This window comes from Engraulis encrasicolus, chromosome 1, assembly GCF_034702125.1.
Source record: "Engraulis encrasicolus isolate BLACKSEA-1 chromosome 1, IST_EnEncr_1.0, whole genome shotgun sequence".
In the NCBI taxonomy this organism is placed as follows: Eukaryota; Metazoa; Chordata; class Actinopteri; order Clupeiformes; family Engraulidae; genus Engraulis; species Engraulis encrasicolus.
In genome coordinates, this window is record NC_085857.1 from 35,784,881 (window position 1) to 35,801,853 (window position 16,973).

Genomic DNA, 16,973 nt, shown 5'->3' on the forward strand with positions numbered 1-16,973 from the left:
AACATAACTAACTTACACCTTTGAACAGTTAACAGGCTGTTTTGCAACCATTAACCTGTCCGAATCAACTTTATTTGTCCATAAAATGGTGATGTGCAACATAAACTATTCCTAATACTCTGCGCTGCCATTGCTGTGATGACATCACGATTGTCAATGGGACGAAGTCGGTTTGCTTCGCTTTTGCCCCAGCTCGCGACTTGAACATTCCGCTTCAACAGGCGTTCCAATGCATTTCAGCAAGTAGGAGGTCAGAAACATCCCATCTCCCAACCCTGGGGAACGCACCATGTGCAACATAAACTATTCCCAACACTGTGCACTGCCATTGCTGTGATGACATCACGATTGTCAATGGGACGAAGTCGGTTTGCTTCGCTTTTGCCCCAGCTCGTGACTTGAACATTCCGCTTCAACTGGCGTTCCAAATGCAGTTCAGCAAGTAGGAGGTCAGAAACATCCCATCTCCCACCCCTGGGGAATGCACCATTACATTGTTGCTGTTAGAAGAGCGCTGCGCATGCCACGGCGTGATGGGTAGCTTACATGCTCCCGCCATAACTGTTTCGAACTCACAAAGGGAGGGGCGCTTGGCCCTAGTACACGTGGTTTCAAGCAGGTCCTCTTGTCTGGTTAAAATAAGCGGGGCTCACCATCAGATGATATCAGTCTTTGAGAATACAAGGAGACAACATGAGCGGACGCGGCAAAGGAGGAAAAGGTCTTGGAAAGGGTGGCGCTAAGCGTCATCGCAAAGTTCTTCGCGATAACATTCAGGGAATCACCAAGCCTGCAATCAGGCGCCTGGCTCGCCGTGGTGGCGTAAAGCGTATCTCTGGGCTTATATACGAGGAGACCCGTGGTGTGCTGAAGGTGTTCCTTGAGAACGTGATCCGTGATGCCGTTACCTACACCGAGCATGCCAAGAGGAAGACTGTCACAGCCATGGACGTCGTCTATGCTCTGAAACGCCAGGGCCGTACTCTGTACGGTTTCGGAGGTTAAATATCGACTCACCCAAGAAAACCCAAAGGCTCTTTTAAGAGCCACCCACATATCTAAAAAAGCTAATATATCCATTGTGTCCACACTCCAGTGAAGGGAATATCTGTATGAAAAGATGTAATGGTTAGTTTTGTTCAGGACGTGGAATGAATAAATAGGCCTATGTTTAGGCCTTCAATATGAACAACTATGTACACCAGCTGCCGCAGAATTTAATGTAAGGTCATTTCCATCCTTATTAGGCCTACATTGAAGCTTTAAAAATTTAACTTGGTGTTCAAACCATTCACACGACTTGTAGTAAAGATTAAATCAATTTGGAATTCCTAGTCAGTTAAACTTGTTATTTCAAGTTAGACCATGCCCATTGCCCGTGTAGAATGATTTAACTGTATCATTGCACCGTGACTCATCTTTTTTGTGTAGGACTCCCAGCAGTTTTCCTATGAGCTGCTCGTGACAAAAGCCACATTCCACGATGTGGTCCATTGTGTAAATGTATATTTTAAAATCGTGAAAACGGTAGTCAAATGGTCAGAAATAAAGCTCAATAATTTCCCCCTGGGATCCATAAATGATAGCCTACTCTACTCTAAAGCAGAATGAATAATGTAGGCAACTTATTAGTACAATAAGGTCTGCTATTTACCCTTTTAAAAAAACGTGAGCCTACATGCTCGCTGCATACATGCACTTTCTGTAACTTTCCAGGCGCGTTAAATTAATCTGACTGGAATATGCTACTTCGTTGAACGTAATTTATTTCGTTAAAAAGTGCGGGAAATGGTCAGTGTGCAATGAGGGCAAACTAACGTTGGTGGGTAGTGTGTTCTTTGAGACAGACGGAACGTCCCCCTATTTAAAAAATAACCAATCATCGTCTCTGAAAAGGGAGGGAAATGGCTCATCGGATTGTCTTGGAGCTCAGCTTGTGTCGACTTGAAGTGAGGTATTTGCATACTGGTGGGTATAAAAAAGCAGAGCAACTGCGCTCTCTATCGTTGTTCTAGACATCTACTAACTATGCCTGATCCAGCCAAGCCTGCGCCTAAGAAGGGCTCCAAGAAAGCCGTGAGCAAGACCGCCGGAAAGGGAGGCAAGAAGCGCAAGAGGACCAGGAAGGAGAGCTATGCCATCTACGTGTACAAGGTCCTGAAGCAGGTCCACCCCGATACGGGGATCTCTTCTAAGGCCATGAGCATCATGAACTCCTTCGTCAACGACATCTTCGAGCGCATCGCTGGTGAGGCTTCCCGCCTGGCACATTACAACAAGCGCCACACCATCTCCTCCAGGGAGATCCAGACCGCAGTGCGTCTGTTGCTGCCCGGTGAGCTCGCCAAGCACGCCGTGTCCGAGGGAACCAAGGCCGTCACCAAGTACACCAGCTCCAAGTAAAGAGTTCTACCACCTTTCCCCAACCAAAGGCTCTTCTAAGAGCCACCTAAAATCTCATCTGAAAGCTATTCCATATCCTACAGAATGACGTTTGTATTATGTGATGAAATGAAGTCTTCAACACACATGCTCACAACCAAAACCACCAGTCCATACGATGGCAGACTTGAATGTAGGCTACTGTATAATTCGCCAGGTCTATATTCAGGATTACGCGCAGTGAGATATTGCAGTCTTTCCCAGTTTAATTTTGATATTGGGCCTCGCATTAGTAAGTAAAACATACAGCCTGGTTGAACTTGTAGGCCAATGAAAGTACGTGTGTACCAAGTGTTTTAAGTTGACCAAACTTACTATGTGAAATCCGCACAACTTCAGTCAAGCAGCCCGGACTCGTAACTTTTTTTGTACGCCCTGCTTTACTTTTTGCAGTATTGGATCTTGATGCGTGTCATGTGAAGTTGCGAACAACAGTGTAGGCCTACTGTAATTGGCCTACAAATTAGATTGCATTTAAGATTGGGGAATATTTTCTGAAAAGTACGACAAGGATGTATTGGCTAACAATAATAACAAACATCGACTGTCTCGCTCTCTGCTCTCGCTGTAGACTCACACGTTGTGTAGAATGTTAATTCATGGGTTGATGGTCTTGGCTTCAAAATATTATTGATTGCTGCTATTTCGCACTGTGCAATGCTTTTTACTGCCACTGGCTAGGTAGAAACAATGCTTTCATAGGAAGGTGTGGGTGGCTCTTAAAAGAGCCGTTGTTGGTTTAAGGGGAAAGACTTAAGCACGCTCTCCGCGGATACGACGAGCCAGCTGGATGTCCTTGGGCATGATGGTCACTCTCTTGGCGTGGATGGCGCACAGGTTGGTGTCCTCGAACAGACCAACCAGGTAAGCCTCGCTAGCCTCCTGCAGAGCCATGACAGCAGAGCTCTGGAAGCGCAGGTCGGTCTTGAAATCCTGAGCGATTTCCCTGACCAGACGCTGGAAGGGCAGCTTGCGGATCAGCAGCTCAGTGGATTTCTGGTAGCGACGGATCTCTCTCAGAGCCACCGTTCCTGGCCTGTAGCGGTGAGGCTTCTTCACGCCACCGGTAGCTGGTGCGCTTTTACGCGCTGCCTTGGTGGCGAGCTGCTTCCTCGGGGCTTTGCCTCCGGTGGACTTGCGAGCGGTTTGCTTGGTTCTTGCCATTGCTGAGCTTCGTTGGAAGGAACGAACATGAAGATGAACGAGAAGCGCATGCTATTTAAGCGCTACATCCGAGACTTGCCTCCAATGACGTTTCCTCACCAGTTCCCTCTGATTGGACTTCATCTCAATGGCGCTTAAAATGTAAAGCATAGAGCACCGCCCCACCGACAGTGCAATGTTAGTTCTATTCAATAGTGTTAAAGTAGTCAACAAGCACTTTTCATCTCTAACTATCCCACATGCACAGTGTAGGCATACTCACTGCTCGACCAATACCATTTATTTACCGGTGTTAAAACAGTTAACAATTACTTTTCACCTCTGTCCTACATGTGAACAACACGTGTCCTTTCAAGCTACGCTATATTGAAACCACAGCCACCCTAAATGCTTTTGGGTTCCATTGTGCTTTGGCGCCCACACCGCAGCATTCTCATCTCTGTCTGAAACATTTTCAAGTGGAACGTTTAAATGCATTCATCAACACACAAGATGTGTATTAGCTGATAGTCGTGGATGAATGCATAGCAACTGACTGTGCTGGCGTCTAATGCGGGGAAACATACTTGGAAAGTCAACGAGTCTTTGTATTAATAATGGCTAAGCAATTCCCTTCCGGTGCCTCATATATCGAGCGTCTTGGCACATTCTTTTTTTTAGCCCGTTTAGGCTATATCAGTAGAAGGCCAGTGTTTTGGAGATAGTGATAGTAACCGAGCAATCTCCATTATTCATAACTATGTCAGTATATAGCCAATTTATATGTATATTTTAGTTTCATCATGGTTTCGGTCAGACATTGAAAATTGCTCTTTTCTGGATGTGTGGGTGGCTCTTAAAAGAGCCGTTGTGTTCAGGGAAGTCGGGAGCAGATTTACTTGGACTTCTCGGTCTTCTTGGGCAGAAGCACAGCCTGAATGTTGGGCAGCACACCACCCTGAGCGATGGTGACTCCACCGAGCAGTTTGTTCAACTCCTCGTCGTTGCGCACGGCCAGCTGCAGATGGCGGGGAATGATACGAGTCTTCTTGTTGTCACGAGCGGCGTTGCCAGCCAACTCCAAGATCTCAGCGGTCAAGTACTCGAGCACTGCAGCCAGGTAGACGGGTGCGCCAGCTCCCACGCGCTCACCATAGTTGCCTTTACGCAGCAGCCTGTGCACACGACCAACGGGGAACTGAAGCCCAGCCCGGGATGAACGAGTCTTGGCCTTTGCCCTTGCCTTGCCACCGGTTTTGCCTCTTCCGCTCATGTTTGAAGATTTGTCTTAGATTTCGAGAATTCGGATCCTTGCCTTTCCACCTCAGGCCACTATATATCCACGACTGGGGAGGCAACCTAAAGCCTCAGTGGTTGAAGCTGTAAGCTTTGGAGCCAATCACTGGGTAGTCAACACCGTGACGTTGTTGGGGAACTTATGGTGCGTTCCCCAGGATTGGGAGATGGGATGTTGCTGACCTCCTACTTGCTGAAATGCATTGGAACGCCTGTTGAAGCGGAATGTTCAAGTCGCGAGCTGGGGCAAAAGTGAAGCAGACCGACTTGGTCCCATTGACAATAGTGATGTCATCACAGCAATGGCAGCGCACAGTGTTAGGAATAGTTTATGTTGCACATTACTCAGCAATCACCATTCTATTGACAAATAGAGTTGATTTGGACAGGTTAACAGTTGCAAAACCGCCCATGAACCTTTCTAAGGTGATGTTATTGGCACTGCCTCTTTCAAAGATGAAATGCGGCTACATGAAAAAAAAAGCATGGTGTTGTTTACACCTCATTGTTTACATTGCTGACATCTTAGAGAAGTGGATATGTATTTTGTCCCTCCATGTTTGTAGTTTGGTTGGCTTGCTGGTTGGAACGCTTTCAAGTGGGAGGTAGCTGCCTTCTTGTTGCCTACTAGGAAGCTCCTACCTCTGGGGAATGCACCATCAAAAGGCGCTCTTTCCCCCTTCTCCCCAAAACCACATATTCCTTTTTTTGGGCAAATAATATAAGCCATGAAATTAAAGTAAAAGCATATATGTTTGACGACGGGATTTCATACAGCCCACCATGCGCGTTGTTATGTCCTCTGTTCTCTGAGGTGTTTATCTAATAAAGTACACTTACAGATGTAATTACTACCCTGTAACATAGATTATTTGTAGTGCCATACTACTAGTGTTGTAATTACACATATAAGTACTTCTATTGTACAACTCTGTTGCAACTTGTTGCCTATCCCACTAGAAACAAACAGCTCGAGTCATGCGTTCATTACGCATTTTTCTAAAGCTTCCAAAAATATAGACAATTAGCTATAAACAACATGTTATGTGCTTGTACAGATGCGTGTGCATGTTCATAACTAACCATTATGTTATAGCGTGTGGCTGGATTCAGCCGTTGTATCGTCATGGCAGTAGCGCAGGGGCCTCGGTGATTTTGCAAACAATGAATGAGGTTGGTTGTGAAAAATGGCGCAAATCATGCTTGCCAGCCGACCGCTCGTTCATTCAGGTCAAACTCTGAGACAGTACTGATGCGGGCATTTCGTTGGAACATGTGCTATTAATGAGGAAATTGGGTGGCTCTTAGAAGAGCCTTTTGTTTGAGAAACAGCAGCCTAAAAATGAATTTACTTCTTCTTAGGGGCTGCCTTCTTGGGCTTGGCTGCTTTAGGTTTAGCTGCCTTTGGCTTGGCTGCCTTAACCTTCTTCGGACTCTTTGCTGCCTTCTTGGGAGCCGCGGGCTTCTTTGCCTTCTTAGGGCTCTTTGTAGCCTTCTTGGGGGCGGCGGGCTTCTTAGCCTTCTTCGGTGACTTCTTGGCGGCGGCTGGCTTTTTGGCTGCTGCCTTCTTGGGCTTTTTTGCTGCGGCTGGCTTCTTGGCAGCTGGCTTTTTGGCCGCTGGCTTCTTGACTGCCTTCTTCTTGGGCTCTGCCACCTTCTTGGCTAATTTGAAGGATCCGGACGCACCGACTCCTTTAGTCTGGACAAGGGTGCCTTTAGTGACCAGTCCTCTGACTGCCACTTTGACGCGAGCCTTGTTCTTCTCCACATCGTATCCGCCAGCGGCGAGCGCCTTCTTCAGAGCGGCAAGAGACACCCCCTTCTTCTCCTTGGAAGCAGCAATTGCTTTCACAATCAACTCGCCGACACTTGGACCAGTCTTCTTGGGCCTGGGTGCCTTCTTCTTGGGTGCCTTTGCCGGTGCGGCAGCGGGGGCTGGAGCGGCGTCTGCCATTCTCGTTGCGTTCCTCCAACAGAGTTTCTCTACTCAGTGAATGACCGGGTGAGCCAGTGGGCAGGCCTTATCATCGACACGAGAGCCGTAGAGAGTCAACTAAGCGAGCAATCCGACTCTTTGTCTGTACTAGCAAATCGCTTGTGTTTTCTGCCCCCGGTTTATGGCAAAATATGTAAAGAATGAAACCACTTTTGGTTGCATCAACAAGTCCCCTGTTAAAGTAAACAGTTCGATGTTCACAGAAACATGAACAAAGTGTCTCTATGTCCGTTTCTGGTGTTTTAACGTGCCCCCAACTTCAATAGTGCCGGTGGAGTTATGGGGACTTGTGTCTGTTTTGTCATGGAAACTTGGGATTTTCAGAGTTTTCCAGATATCACACGTTGTCTTCGAAGCCCATGTGATCAAATTCACAATTTCGTCTATCCAACGAAAAAGTAATAACTTGCTTACGCCTTCTGTATTACTCTAGAAATAGCATGTTTTGGACTGCGTAAAACACAGTCCCTTGCGTGCCCAACTGGCCATACCCGTATAGTCATTAGGAACCTTAGGGCAAAAAAGAAGCTCAGATGTGCCACTAAAGTAACCATTGAGACTTTTGCCATGTTTGCCATGTTTCAACTTGGTAAACAAATGTGTGTTTGATGTTTTAACCTGTGTGATGATGTTGCCTTCTCCGCTTTATGATCTATAACCATCATCATGCACTAAAGAATGGACGGCAAGGCTAAGCACAAACGTGGTATACACACAATTCTTGGTCTCGGCCTTTTCATTTCACCTTGGGAAACAGCACAAGGACTGCAATTCACTATGCCTCACCACGCAGTGACATCAAACTATGGCATTTTACTTCATAACAATGCCTGGGTGGTTTCATTTTCTGTCCATCTTTACCATCATGTCCCCAATGTTATGCAACATGCACCAGGAGAGGGACAAAATACATATCCACTTTTCTAAGATGTCAGCAATGTAAACAATGAGGTATAAACAACATGCATTTTTTTTTTCATGTAGCCACATTTCATCGTTGAAGGAGGCAATACCAATAACTACACCTTGAAAAGGTTCATGCAACTGTTAACCTGTCCAAATCAACTCTATTTGGCCATAGAATGGTGATTGCTGATGCTACATTCCCCAGAGGTAGGAGCTTCCTAGTAAGCAACAAGAAGGCAGCTACCTCCCACTTGAAAGCGTTCCAACCAGCAAGTCAAACAAACTACAAACATGGAGGGACAAAAACTACATATCCACTTCTCAAAGATGTCAGCAATGTAAACAACATCATGCGTTATTTTCATTTAGCCGCATTTCATCTTTGAAAATGTGCAATGTCAATATAACTACACCTTAGAAAAGTTAACAGGCTGTTTTGCAACCGTTAACCAACTTTATTTGTCCATAGAATGGTGATGTGCAACATAAACTATTCCTAACACTGTGCGCTGCCATTGCTGTGATGACATCACGATAGTCAATGGGGCGAAGTCGGTTTGCTTCGCTTTTGCCCCAGCTCGCGACTTGAACATTCCGCTTCAACAGGCGTTCCAATGCATTTCAGCAAGTAGGAGGTCAGAAACATCCCATCTCCCAGCCCTGGGGAATGCACCATTACAAACTGAGGCCGCTCTGTGAGGTAATCAGTGATCCAGGTTACCAGGCCAGGCTGCACTCCAATCCGCACCAATTTCTGTCTCAGCAGCATTTCAGCAAGTAGGAGGTCAGAAACATCCCATCTCCCAGCCCTGGGGAATGCACCATTATAATGAAGCAATCTCCCACAAATAATGCACAGCTTTAATATTGAACTTGGAACCCTTTACCAAATTAATATATGCATTTTGCAAAAAAAAGGAAAAGATGATTCCCCCCTTATCTCTATGGGGTAGCTTTAAAGTAGCCCATGCAACAGCTTTAACATTGAACGTGGAACCCTTTACCCTTCAATGAAGCTGAGAGCTTTTGCCGGGCCTGGGACAGTAATTTGAAAGGGCCCCGATCCAATACACATATAATAATAAGGACCCAATTCCGGGCCCTATCTCCCTGGGCCCAGGACAATTCACCCTTTTGTCCCCACTGCAGGCTTCCCTGGCTGTGTGCACTCTGTGCTGTGGTGTCCTATGTCACAATGACAATGGGAATTTCCCATGAGACTTGCACCATGGTGTGTATAGACATGAACTGTACAGTGTAAAAACAATGACCTGAATGGAACACCAAGAAGAAGAGTAAGATTAACAGGAAAACATTTGTTTTATGAATTGATTGGCCAATAATGCAGAGAATATGATGAATAGTTTACAGCCGTAACAATGAAAAGAAAATAGGTGTTTATTTGGATTCATTCAAATTGTAATAGAATTTACAGTTATCACATTGTTGTCTTGTCACCATCTAAACCGGAATCCCTGCAGGTCCTGGCACTGCTGACAATACGAATCACAAAAAAATGTTCTTTGTTTTTGTTTTCATTCACTTCCAATGGCTGACTTCATTTCTGTTAGAGGTGTGTCGTTCATGAACGAGCCGGTTCTTTTGAACGGCTCCCTGAAGTGAACGATGGGAACCGGATCACAGCTGGGGGAGCCACTCGACCGTTATTTTGTTCATTTTTCATTCATTTTAAGCATGTGACCTCGACCAGAGTAATTAAATTTGGGAAAAAACACAATTGTTTGCCTCAAAGAGAGGCAAAAACGGTCTTTAGAAGCAGGAGAATAATCAGTTGTTGTTTGGACAAAATTACCTTGAGGTGGAGTCAAAATATTACATTCTTAACACTGAATAAATAATTTAAAAAAGAGCCAAAAGAGCCAGTTTTTTGAACGGCTCTTTGAAAGGAACGAGCCACTAAGATCCTGATCCCGGAAAAGAGCCATAAATCCCATCTCTAATTTCTGTTGCAGGTCACATATTAGATTTCAGACATCAGTCTCAAGCAGTGTCTGTAAATTCTGTTAAACTATACAATTTAGGTTACATTTAATTACCACTACATTACGATAAACCGACTGGGCTGGGCCCGGGACAAAGACATCTGAAAGGGCCCCAAACCCAATCAATACAATGTAATGAGGATCCATATCTGGGCCCCCTCTTTCCCTGGGCCCATACTTCAGGCCCATAAGGCACACATCCACATTCCATGTACTTCAGCATGGTACTACCTATAGACTAAATATTGTACATGGTTGTTTGATACATCATCATGTGATGCAGAATCTTGGACACATCATCAGTGATAGTACCTGGGGTCTCAGCGGGTTTGGGGTATTTCAACTTCAGACCCCCTCACCCAGTTCTCAGCCTGTGTCCAAGAAGCGCTCTTCCATGCCTTGTCCCTCTGAATCCACAGCCAACGTGAAGCTTTCTCAGCGGCTCCTGTGGCTGATCAGATGGCTCTCCTCTTCCGTGCCCCTGTGATGCCCAGGAGACTGTTGGCCCTACAGAGTGACTTCCCTTACAAAGCCCCTTCCCCCGACTTCAATGGGCAGGCATCTTGCATGCCACCCCCTGTTGCGGCAGTCTACACATGCAATGTGTAGGATTATTCAATCATGTCAGTTGAAAACTTTGTGACGTTTAGATAGGGCCCTGTTTCCCAGTTAGTCAGTCTTGTAGACATGTTGAGACACGTTTTAGATATTCCAAGCAGTCCTTGTAATTGCAGAGGTCGCTGGTGCTAGGGTAAAATAAATAAATAAATAAATAAATAAACAAAGTGTCACTTTAAAGCTCAACCCCATAGCCCTTGGCCAGAGATGTAGGCTATGAAGAAGAAGTAGAAGTACTGTTATGGATGCAATTACAAGAACTAGTGGCATGACCCCACATGGTTCCAACTATGTAACATACTTCTAGAGCTGTAATTACATCCGTAACAGTACTTCTATTTCTACAGTACTTGATGATGGGAGAGGGGGAGGGAAGTTCAGCATCCTGAAGGTCAGGTGGTGGAGGCTGGTGGTCATCTGCATTGACTCATCTGCAATAGAAGGATGCCCACCGGCCTATCACTGCCTACCCCACTACAACTAGAGTAGATGTACTGTCTATGCAAATAAGGCAAGAAGGAAGATGGTGCCATCTTCACACATCTATCCTCCAGTCATAGTTTATAATAGAGATTAAAAGAGGAAGTGGAAATAAACTCATTGGCGACGTCAGCATTATCTGCAAAGGACAAAAAAACCTTTTCTCAGTTCCTCTCAACCCCTACACACTCTTACAGATGACTGCAGAGACTCGGGTAAGACGACAAATACGTTTTTGATGAAAATAGACATGCATGTATTCAGTATATACTGTATGCTTACGATGTGTTTATTTACATGTGTCACTAAATAGGAATGACTAGGCATCACAACACATCTTGCTAAAAATTTATCATGACCTTTTGGTCTGTCGTATATGATTGCTATGCGTCTCGCTTCCTCTGTTTTGTGGCTGTGTGGCTGAGTGATCTTTCTCTAGTTCTTTTCTAATCAACTGGCCCTGTAATTTCAGAAAGTAATGGTTGATATAAAGTAGAGGTTTCATTATTTTTTTCATTATTTTCATTATGTTTATTGTATAGTGTGACTAATATGCTTATTTTCCTTTCTGTTGGTTTATTGAGACCAATAATGATGTGGTGTTTGTATGAGTGGATACACCTGAGTGGTCAAGAAATAAACACGATCTGAAACCACCACAACAACATACGAGTGATTCTACGATTCGCCTACGCTTTTGGCAAAAGCAAAATGTCAATTATCAGTATTTTTTTTCAACTAAATGACCTAGATGTTTACATAGTGTATATATTTATTTTTCCAAGAAAACAAATTGGCAAGCTTAATCTTAAATCATTTGATAAATGCTCAAATGAAAGCGAACATTTGCTTGATTATTTTGTCAACAGTGTTATGGACAAATATTATGTCATTTCAAACATATATTAAAATACTACAGAGTTGAAACAACATACGTTTGAAAGTGCTTATGTCCCTTAGCAATAATGTTGTCATTAATCTGTGCAACTGATATAGAACATGTGATTGTTGAGCTTCATGAGTAGGATTTTATGATTCACTGTGATACAGACTGACACATTTTTCATTATAAATCCCTGTAACGTCTGATTTGAATTTAGTCACCCTCCTTACACAAGACTTCCTTCTCCAGAGATAATCCCTAGTGTCTGTTCATAGGATTTTTCGAAACCCACAAGGGATCAATAGCTCAAAAACACTTTCAAAACAGTCAACCGTGTTACTCAACTGTGTTACTTACGGTCAACAGTGCAGGGGAACAAGTCGGCACTTTTTTAGGAGAAAAAACAGAGCAGAGAAACCCATCTCCCTAGAACACAAATTATTTTGTTTGTTTGTCTGTCAATATGGAGATAAATCGGCAAAAACATATTCCTCCTCAACTGTCATCAGTGTTGCCAGAATGGGCTGGTTCCCGCCCAATTGGACTGCTTAGGATGGCCATGTGCGGGTAAAAATGGCATTTAACAGGACGGCATGAAAACGCCCAAAACCAGTATTAAATATTCATTCTTGCTGAGGGAAATAATGCTATGTCTACACTTTCTGTATTATATGAAAGATAAATGTGTGCTAATGTCCAAAACATCATTGCATGCAGTTAATAGTTAGTGGAATTGGCAAATAAAATCCATGGACTTAAAAGTGCAGCCGAATCGTAGAATCACTCATACGTATACAGTGTAATATAGTCAGTATAAATGAATACTGTAAATGGGCTGCTAACCCATCCCCTCCATCCACTTATGAGGTTCATGCACAATATTTAATAATATCTATATAAACCATTTGCAGGTTGGAACCACTATGACTGTGATCCCCCTATCCTGCTTTGTGCTTCTGTTCACTGAGGGTACGTATGTCACTAAGTCTGTGAATATTGTCATTCACCCAGATCATGTTGTCCAAAGAGTTTACATGTAAGCCACTGGACTCCTTTTCATCTTGACAACTGTTTTGCTTAAGAGTGATTCTCTAATTCGCCTACACTTTTAAGTCCATGGATTTTATTTGGCAATTCCACTAACTATTAACTGCATCCAATGATGTTTTGGACATTAGAAAATTTGAATATGAATATTTAATACTGGTTTTGGGCGTTTTCATGCCGTCCTGTTTTCCAAATGTCAGATTCAGTCTTCATATTAGCATGTAAAGAAACTTGTTTTGCCCAAGACGATTGCAAATGTTGATTCACAGAAATCATCACAATATGACAAAACTGTCAGAAAGACCACTGTCCTTTCCATTATACATGAAATTTGCCATTTTGTGTGTGTCCACGAAAACTGTGTTAACCGTGTCACGGTCTGAAACCTCTTCCATAAATCAGTAATGGTTTGGTCTTAGGCCATACGAATAACATCACGTGATGTCATAACCTCTTTGGCAGGATACGGGAAGACTTTTTGGTAAATTTTGAGCTCCATCCTTCCATAATTTAATCCATTCTTTTTCATGTTCTCATAGCGGGAAAATTGCCTGCCAACTGTGTTATCAACATATTCATAAGAATCTGAATTAAAAATCACATGTAGAAAAACACAGATAAAGCATACAGATACATGAATTGATTAAGGTGTTGTGGTGGAACTTCTGAGGTCCTCAGTTAGCACAACACCCTAAAAATGGCTGAAATGTCAACGGTGTTACCGTCAATGGTGTTACAATTAAGTATGACAGTCAGGGTTGCCAGATGAGGCTGATGATTTCCAGCCCAAAAAATGATCAAAATCCGCCCTAAAAACCCGCCCAATTCTATTGATTTATATGGCAGTGGGAAGGTTTTTCTGATAGATGCCATTTTTTACCCGCACACGGCCATCCTAAGCAGCCCAATTGGGCGGGAACCAGCCCAATCTGGCAACACTGATGACAGTTGAGGAGGAGTATGTTTTTGCCAATTTATATCCATATTGACAGACAAACAAACAAAATAATTTGTGTTCTAGGGAGATGGGTTTGTCTGCTCTGTTTTTTCTCCTAAAAGTTCCCCTGCACTGTTGACCGTAACACAGTTGAGTAACACGGTTGACTGTTTTGAAAGTGTTTTTGCGCTATTGATCCCTTATGTGTTGGAAAAATCCTATGAACATACACTAGGGATTATCTCTGGAGAAGGAAGTCTTGTGTAAGGAGGGTGACCATATTCAAATCAGACGTTACAGGGATTTATGATGAAAAATGTGTCAGTCTGTATCACAGTGACTCATAAAATCCTACTTATGAAGCTCAACAATCACATTTTCTATATCAGTTGCACAGATTAATGACAACATTACTGCTAAGGGACATAAGCACTTTCAAACATATATTGTTTCAACTCTGTAGTATTTTTATATATGTTTGAAATGACAGAGTATTTGTCCATAACACTGTTGACAAAATAATTAAGCAAATGTTTGCTTTCATTAGAGTATTTATCAAATGATTTAAGATTAAGCTTGGCAATTTGTTTGTTTGGAAACTTAAATATATACACTATGTAAACATCTAGGTCATTTAGTTGAAAAGAAATACTGATAATTGACATTTTGCTTTTGCCAAAAGCGTAGGGGAATCGTAGAATCACTCTTAAGTCTTTGGATGTCACATTGAGTCACAGCGAGTTACTGGTATTGTCAAGATTGTTATCAGAAGGGTATTGGCAATATTATAGCAAAAAAGTTTCTGCATGTTATGGAATTGCGATCTCCATTTAATTTGCAATGAAACATTTTGGTGTCAGACTAGATCGGGCATACATACTCTGTTGACATATTAGATCCATATCTAGCATATCTAATTCACAGGGAACTATGAGAGGATGTGCTGCAATAGTGGGTAGCCTATTAGCAATATTATGCAAAAAAACAAAAACATTTCTTCATTTTAAGATATTGTGATTTGTGTCTGCTCTCCTATATTGGAAAAAATAGCAAAAATGCAATGAAAGGCAAATTCAATGATACATGTCAGCAGCATAGATTCAGTTTCTCTGATTCACATGGGACTTAATGTATTGTGTAAAGCCTAGTGTGTGTGTGTGTGTGTGTGTGTGTGTGTGTGTGTGTGTGTGTGTGTGTGTGTGTGTGTGTGTGTGTGTGTGTGTGTGTGTGTGTGTGTGTGTGTGTGTGTGTGTGTGTGTGTGTGTGTGTGTTTATGTATTTCAGGTCTACAAGCCCTAACAATAACCTACAATCCTGAGGAGATGTGTGCAATCAAAGGATCCACCGTTGTGCTTAAATGCTCTTACACTCCAACACAAATGCAATTTCGAAGAGGTCATTGGTACAGACATGATTCTAGGGTTACTTTGAATACAGGTCACCACATACTCTCATCGGCCTCCAAAGACTGTTCACTGAAATTAGACGGTCTTTCCTCTAGTCACTCTGGCTTTTATGAGTACATAGTTCAGACTTCTTCCTACTTGCCTTCAAAATCAACTTATCTCGCAGGACCCCGGAGAGTCAGTCTCACTGTAGTGGGTAAATGCTGTTTGTTTTTCCCTTCTTAAACACCCTGGTGGTTGATTCCTTGATTGTGATTGTGATTGATAGCTGGTAGACAATTGTGCATAAACACAAAGTAGTAGCCGTAGCAATGTAGGGATGACCATCTCCCCCAAAAGAACACAATTTATTCACTTCTACTTTCTGGCGCCATACCATTATACTGGACACTCTGGTTAAATCCTGACCTTAGGTCATTTCCTGATTCTTCCCCCATACAGTCTCTTTCTCCTACTCATTTCCTGTCTCACTCTCTCACTGTCCTAAAAGATATAAAAAAAACTAAAAAAAAACAACAAAAAAAACAAGGTAGCTTCCTGATACCTGTCCACTGCAGATACTCTACACAAAAATTGCTGGGGGATCTAAAATTCTGTTTCTTGATTACGATACTGCTGCAGATTTTTTTGCTGCAGGTCAGCTCAATGTTGATGTAATATACAGTACATAAGTTACTGTGTTATACTGCAGCTACACAAAGACTGCTGGGGCATATCCTAATAAGAATTGTATACTCATGTATGTTTTTTTTTTAAAGATTTGTACGTCTTTCATATGAAATGATTCCTTTTCACTGCAGACAATCTACACAAAGACTGCTGGGGTGTGTCCTATGGGTCTGTGACTGACGTCTGTCTCCTGGAGGGCTCAACTCTGAACATCCCCTGTTCCTATGGCTACCCCAGGGGCCACACGGTCACCAAGAGCTTCTGGTTCAGAAGAGAGGAGAAGAAGGAACCTATCGACCTGCGCGAGTTGGAGCAGTACAAAGTAAGTCTAGCCCATTTTAATTCAAGACTTAAAGGGTAACTTCAGCCAATTTCAACATGCAGTTGTAATGCTCACACTATGGACTTGTTTTTTTTTCAGCCTTTTCCAAGATCCTGGTTATTGTAATGGGGCAGGTGTTTGTTTACATTTCAAAAAAACGTCTTAATTTATTCCCAAAAACGTCCAAAAAGTTATGTAACATCAGCAGACAACTAGCAAACAGTGATACGTTTTGGGAAAATATTTGGAGTAGGCCTATGTTAAGAGTTTTTAAAATGTGAACAAAAGCTGCCCCATTAGAATAGCACATATCTCAGAAAGGGCTGAGCCAAAAATGCAGCATCACCGGGTACTGACAAGTCAAGGGTAGTGTGAGCAATACAACAGCATATTGAAATTGGCAGGAGTGCTCCTTTAAACAGTCAAATTTCACAGTCTTCTGACATGTTTTTCATACCGCTCCAAATCAGTGTTAAACACCAGTGTTAAAATTATTTACAGCATGGGATTTTATTGGGTGTTTTGTAACTAACATACTACTCACAACTAACAACTAACATACAGTATGTAATAATATGTACTTCCACTGTGCATACTCCGTCCTAACCCAACCAATATGTGATGATGATGATATCTAGCGTCAGTGCCCTAAACTGCACAAGCCAATATGTTGGCACGCAGGTTCCATATGTGCACAGATGATGTCAAGGTCAATCTCTTTAGAGCCTACTGTACTCCTTTCTATACAGCTCACATATGGTGTAAATACCATACAGCCAAGCTGAAGAAACTGCAGGTGGCATACAATGATGCCTTCAGGATCCT

The 16,973-nt window shown here is 42.9% G+C and overlaps 5 protein-coding genes across 5 annotated transcripts; 2 read left to right on the forward strand and 3 right to left on the reverse strand.

Annotated features, from left to right (window-relative positions):
- The first annotated feature begins 693 nt into the window (after positions 1 to 693).
- On the forward strand, positions 694 to 1,026 carry LOC134451091 (histone H4). The gene has a single exon (XM_063201261.1). It carries the CDS (start codon positions 694 to 696, stop codon positions 1,003 to 1,005), a length of 312 nt encoding a protein of 103 aa, XP_063057331.1. The 3' UTR covers positions 1,006 to 1,026.
- Positions 1,027 to 2,018: 992 nt separating this feature from the next.
- Positions 2,019 to 2,823, forward strand: LOC134451038 (histone H2B 1/2-like). Its single transcript, XM_063201172.1, has one exon. The coding sequence runs from the start codon at positions 2,029 to 2,031 to the stop codon at positions 2,401 to 2,403; it is 375 nt and encodes a 124-aa protein (XP_063057242.1). The 5' UTR covers positions 2,019 to 2,028; the 3' UTR covers positions 2,404 to 2,823.
- Positions 2,824 to 3,112: 289 nt separating this feature from the next.
- LOC134450951 (histone H3) lies at positions 3,113 to 3,971 on the reverse strand. Its single transcript, XM_063201024.1, has one exon. The coding sequence runs from the start codon at positions 3,604 to 3,606 to the stop codon at positions 3,196 to 3,198; it is 411 nt and encodes a 136-aa protein (XP_063057094.1). The 5' UTR covers positions 3,607 to 3,971; the 3' UTR covers positions 3,113 to 3,195.
- A 75-nt stretch (positions 3,972 to 4,046) lies between these two features.
- Positions 4,047 to 4,960, reverse strand: LOC134451007 (histone H2A-like). Its single transcript, XM_063201107.1, has one exon. It carries the CDS (start codon positions 4,856 to 4,858, stop codon positions 4,481 to 4,483), a length of 378 nt encoding a protein of 125 aa, XP_063057177.1. The 5' UTR covers positions 4,859 to 4,960; the 3' UTR covers positions 4,047 to 4,480.
- Positions 4,961 to 5,572: 612 nt separating this feature from the next.
- On the reverse strand, positions 5,573 to 7,709 carry LOC134450928 (histone H1-like). The gene has a single exon (XM_063200987.1). It carries the CDS (start codon positions 6,833 to 6,835, stop codon positions 6,230 to 6,232), a length of 606 nt encoding a protein of 201 aa, XP_063057057.1. The 5' UTR covers positions 6,836 to 7,709; the 3' UTR covers positions 5,573 to 6,229.
- Between the last annotated feature and the right edge of the window lie 9,264 nt (positions 7,710 to 16,973).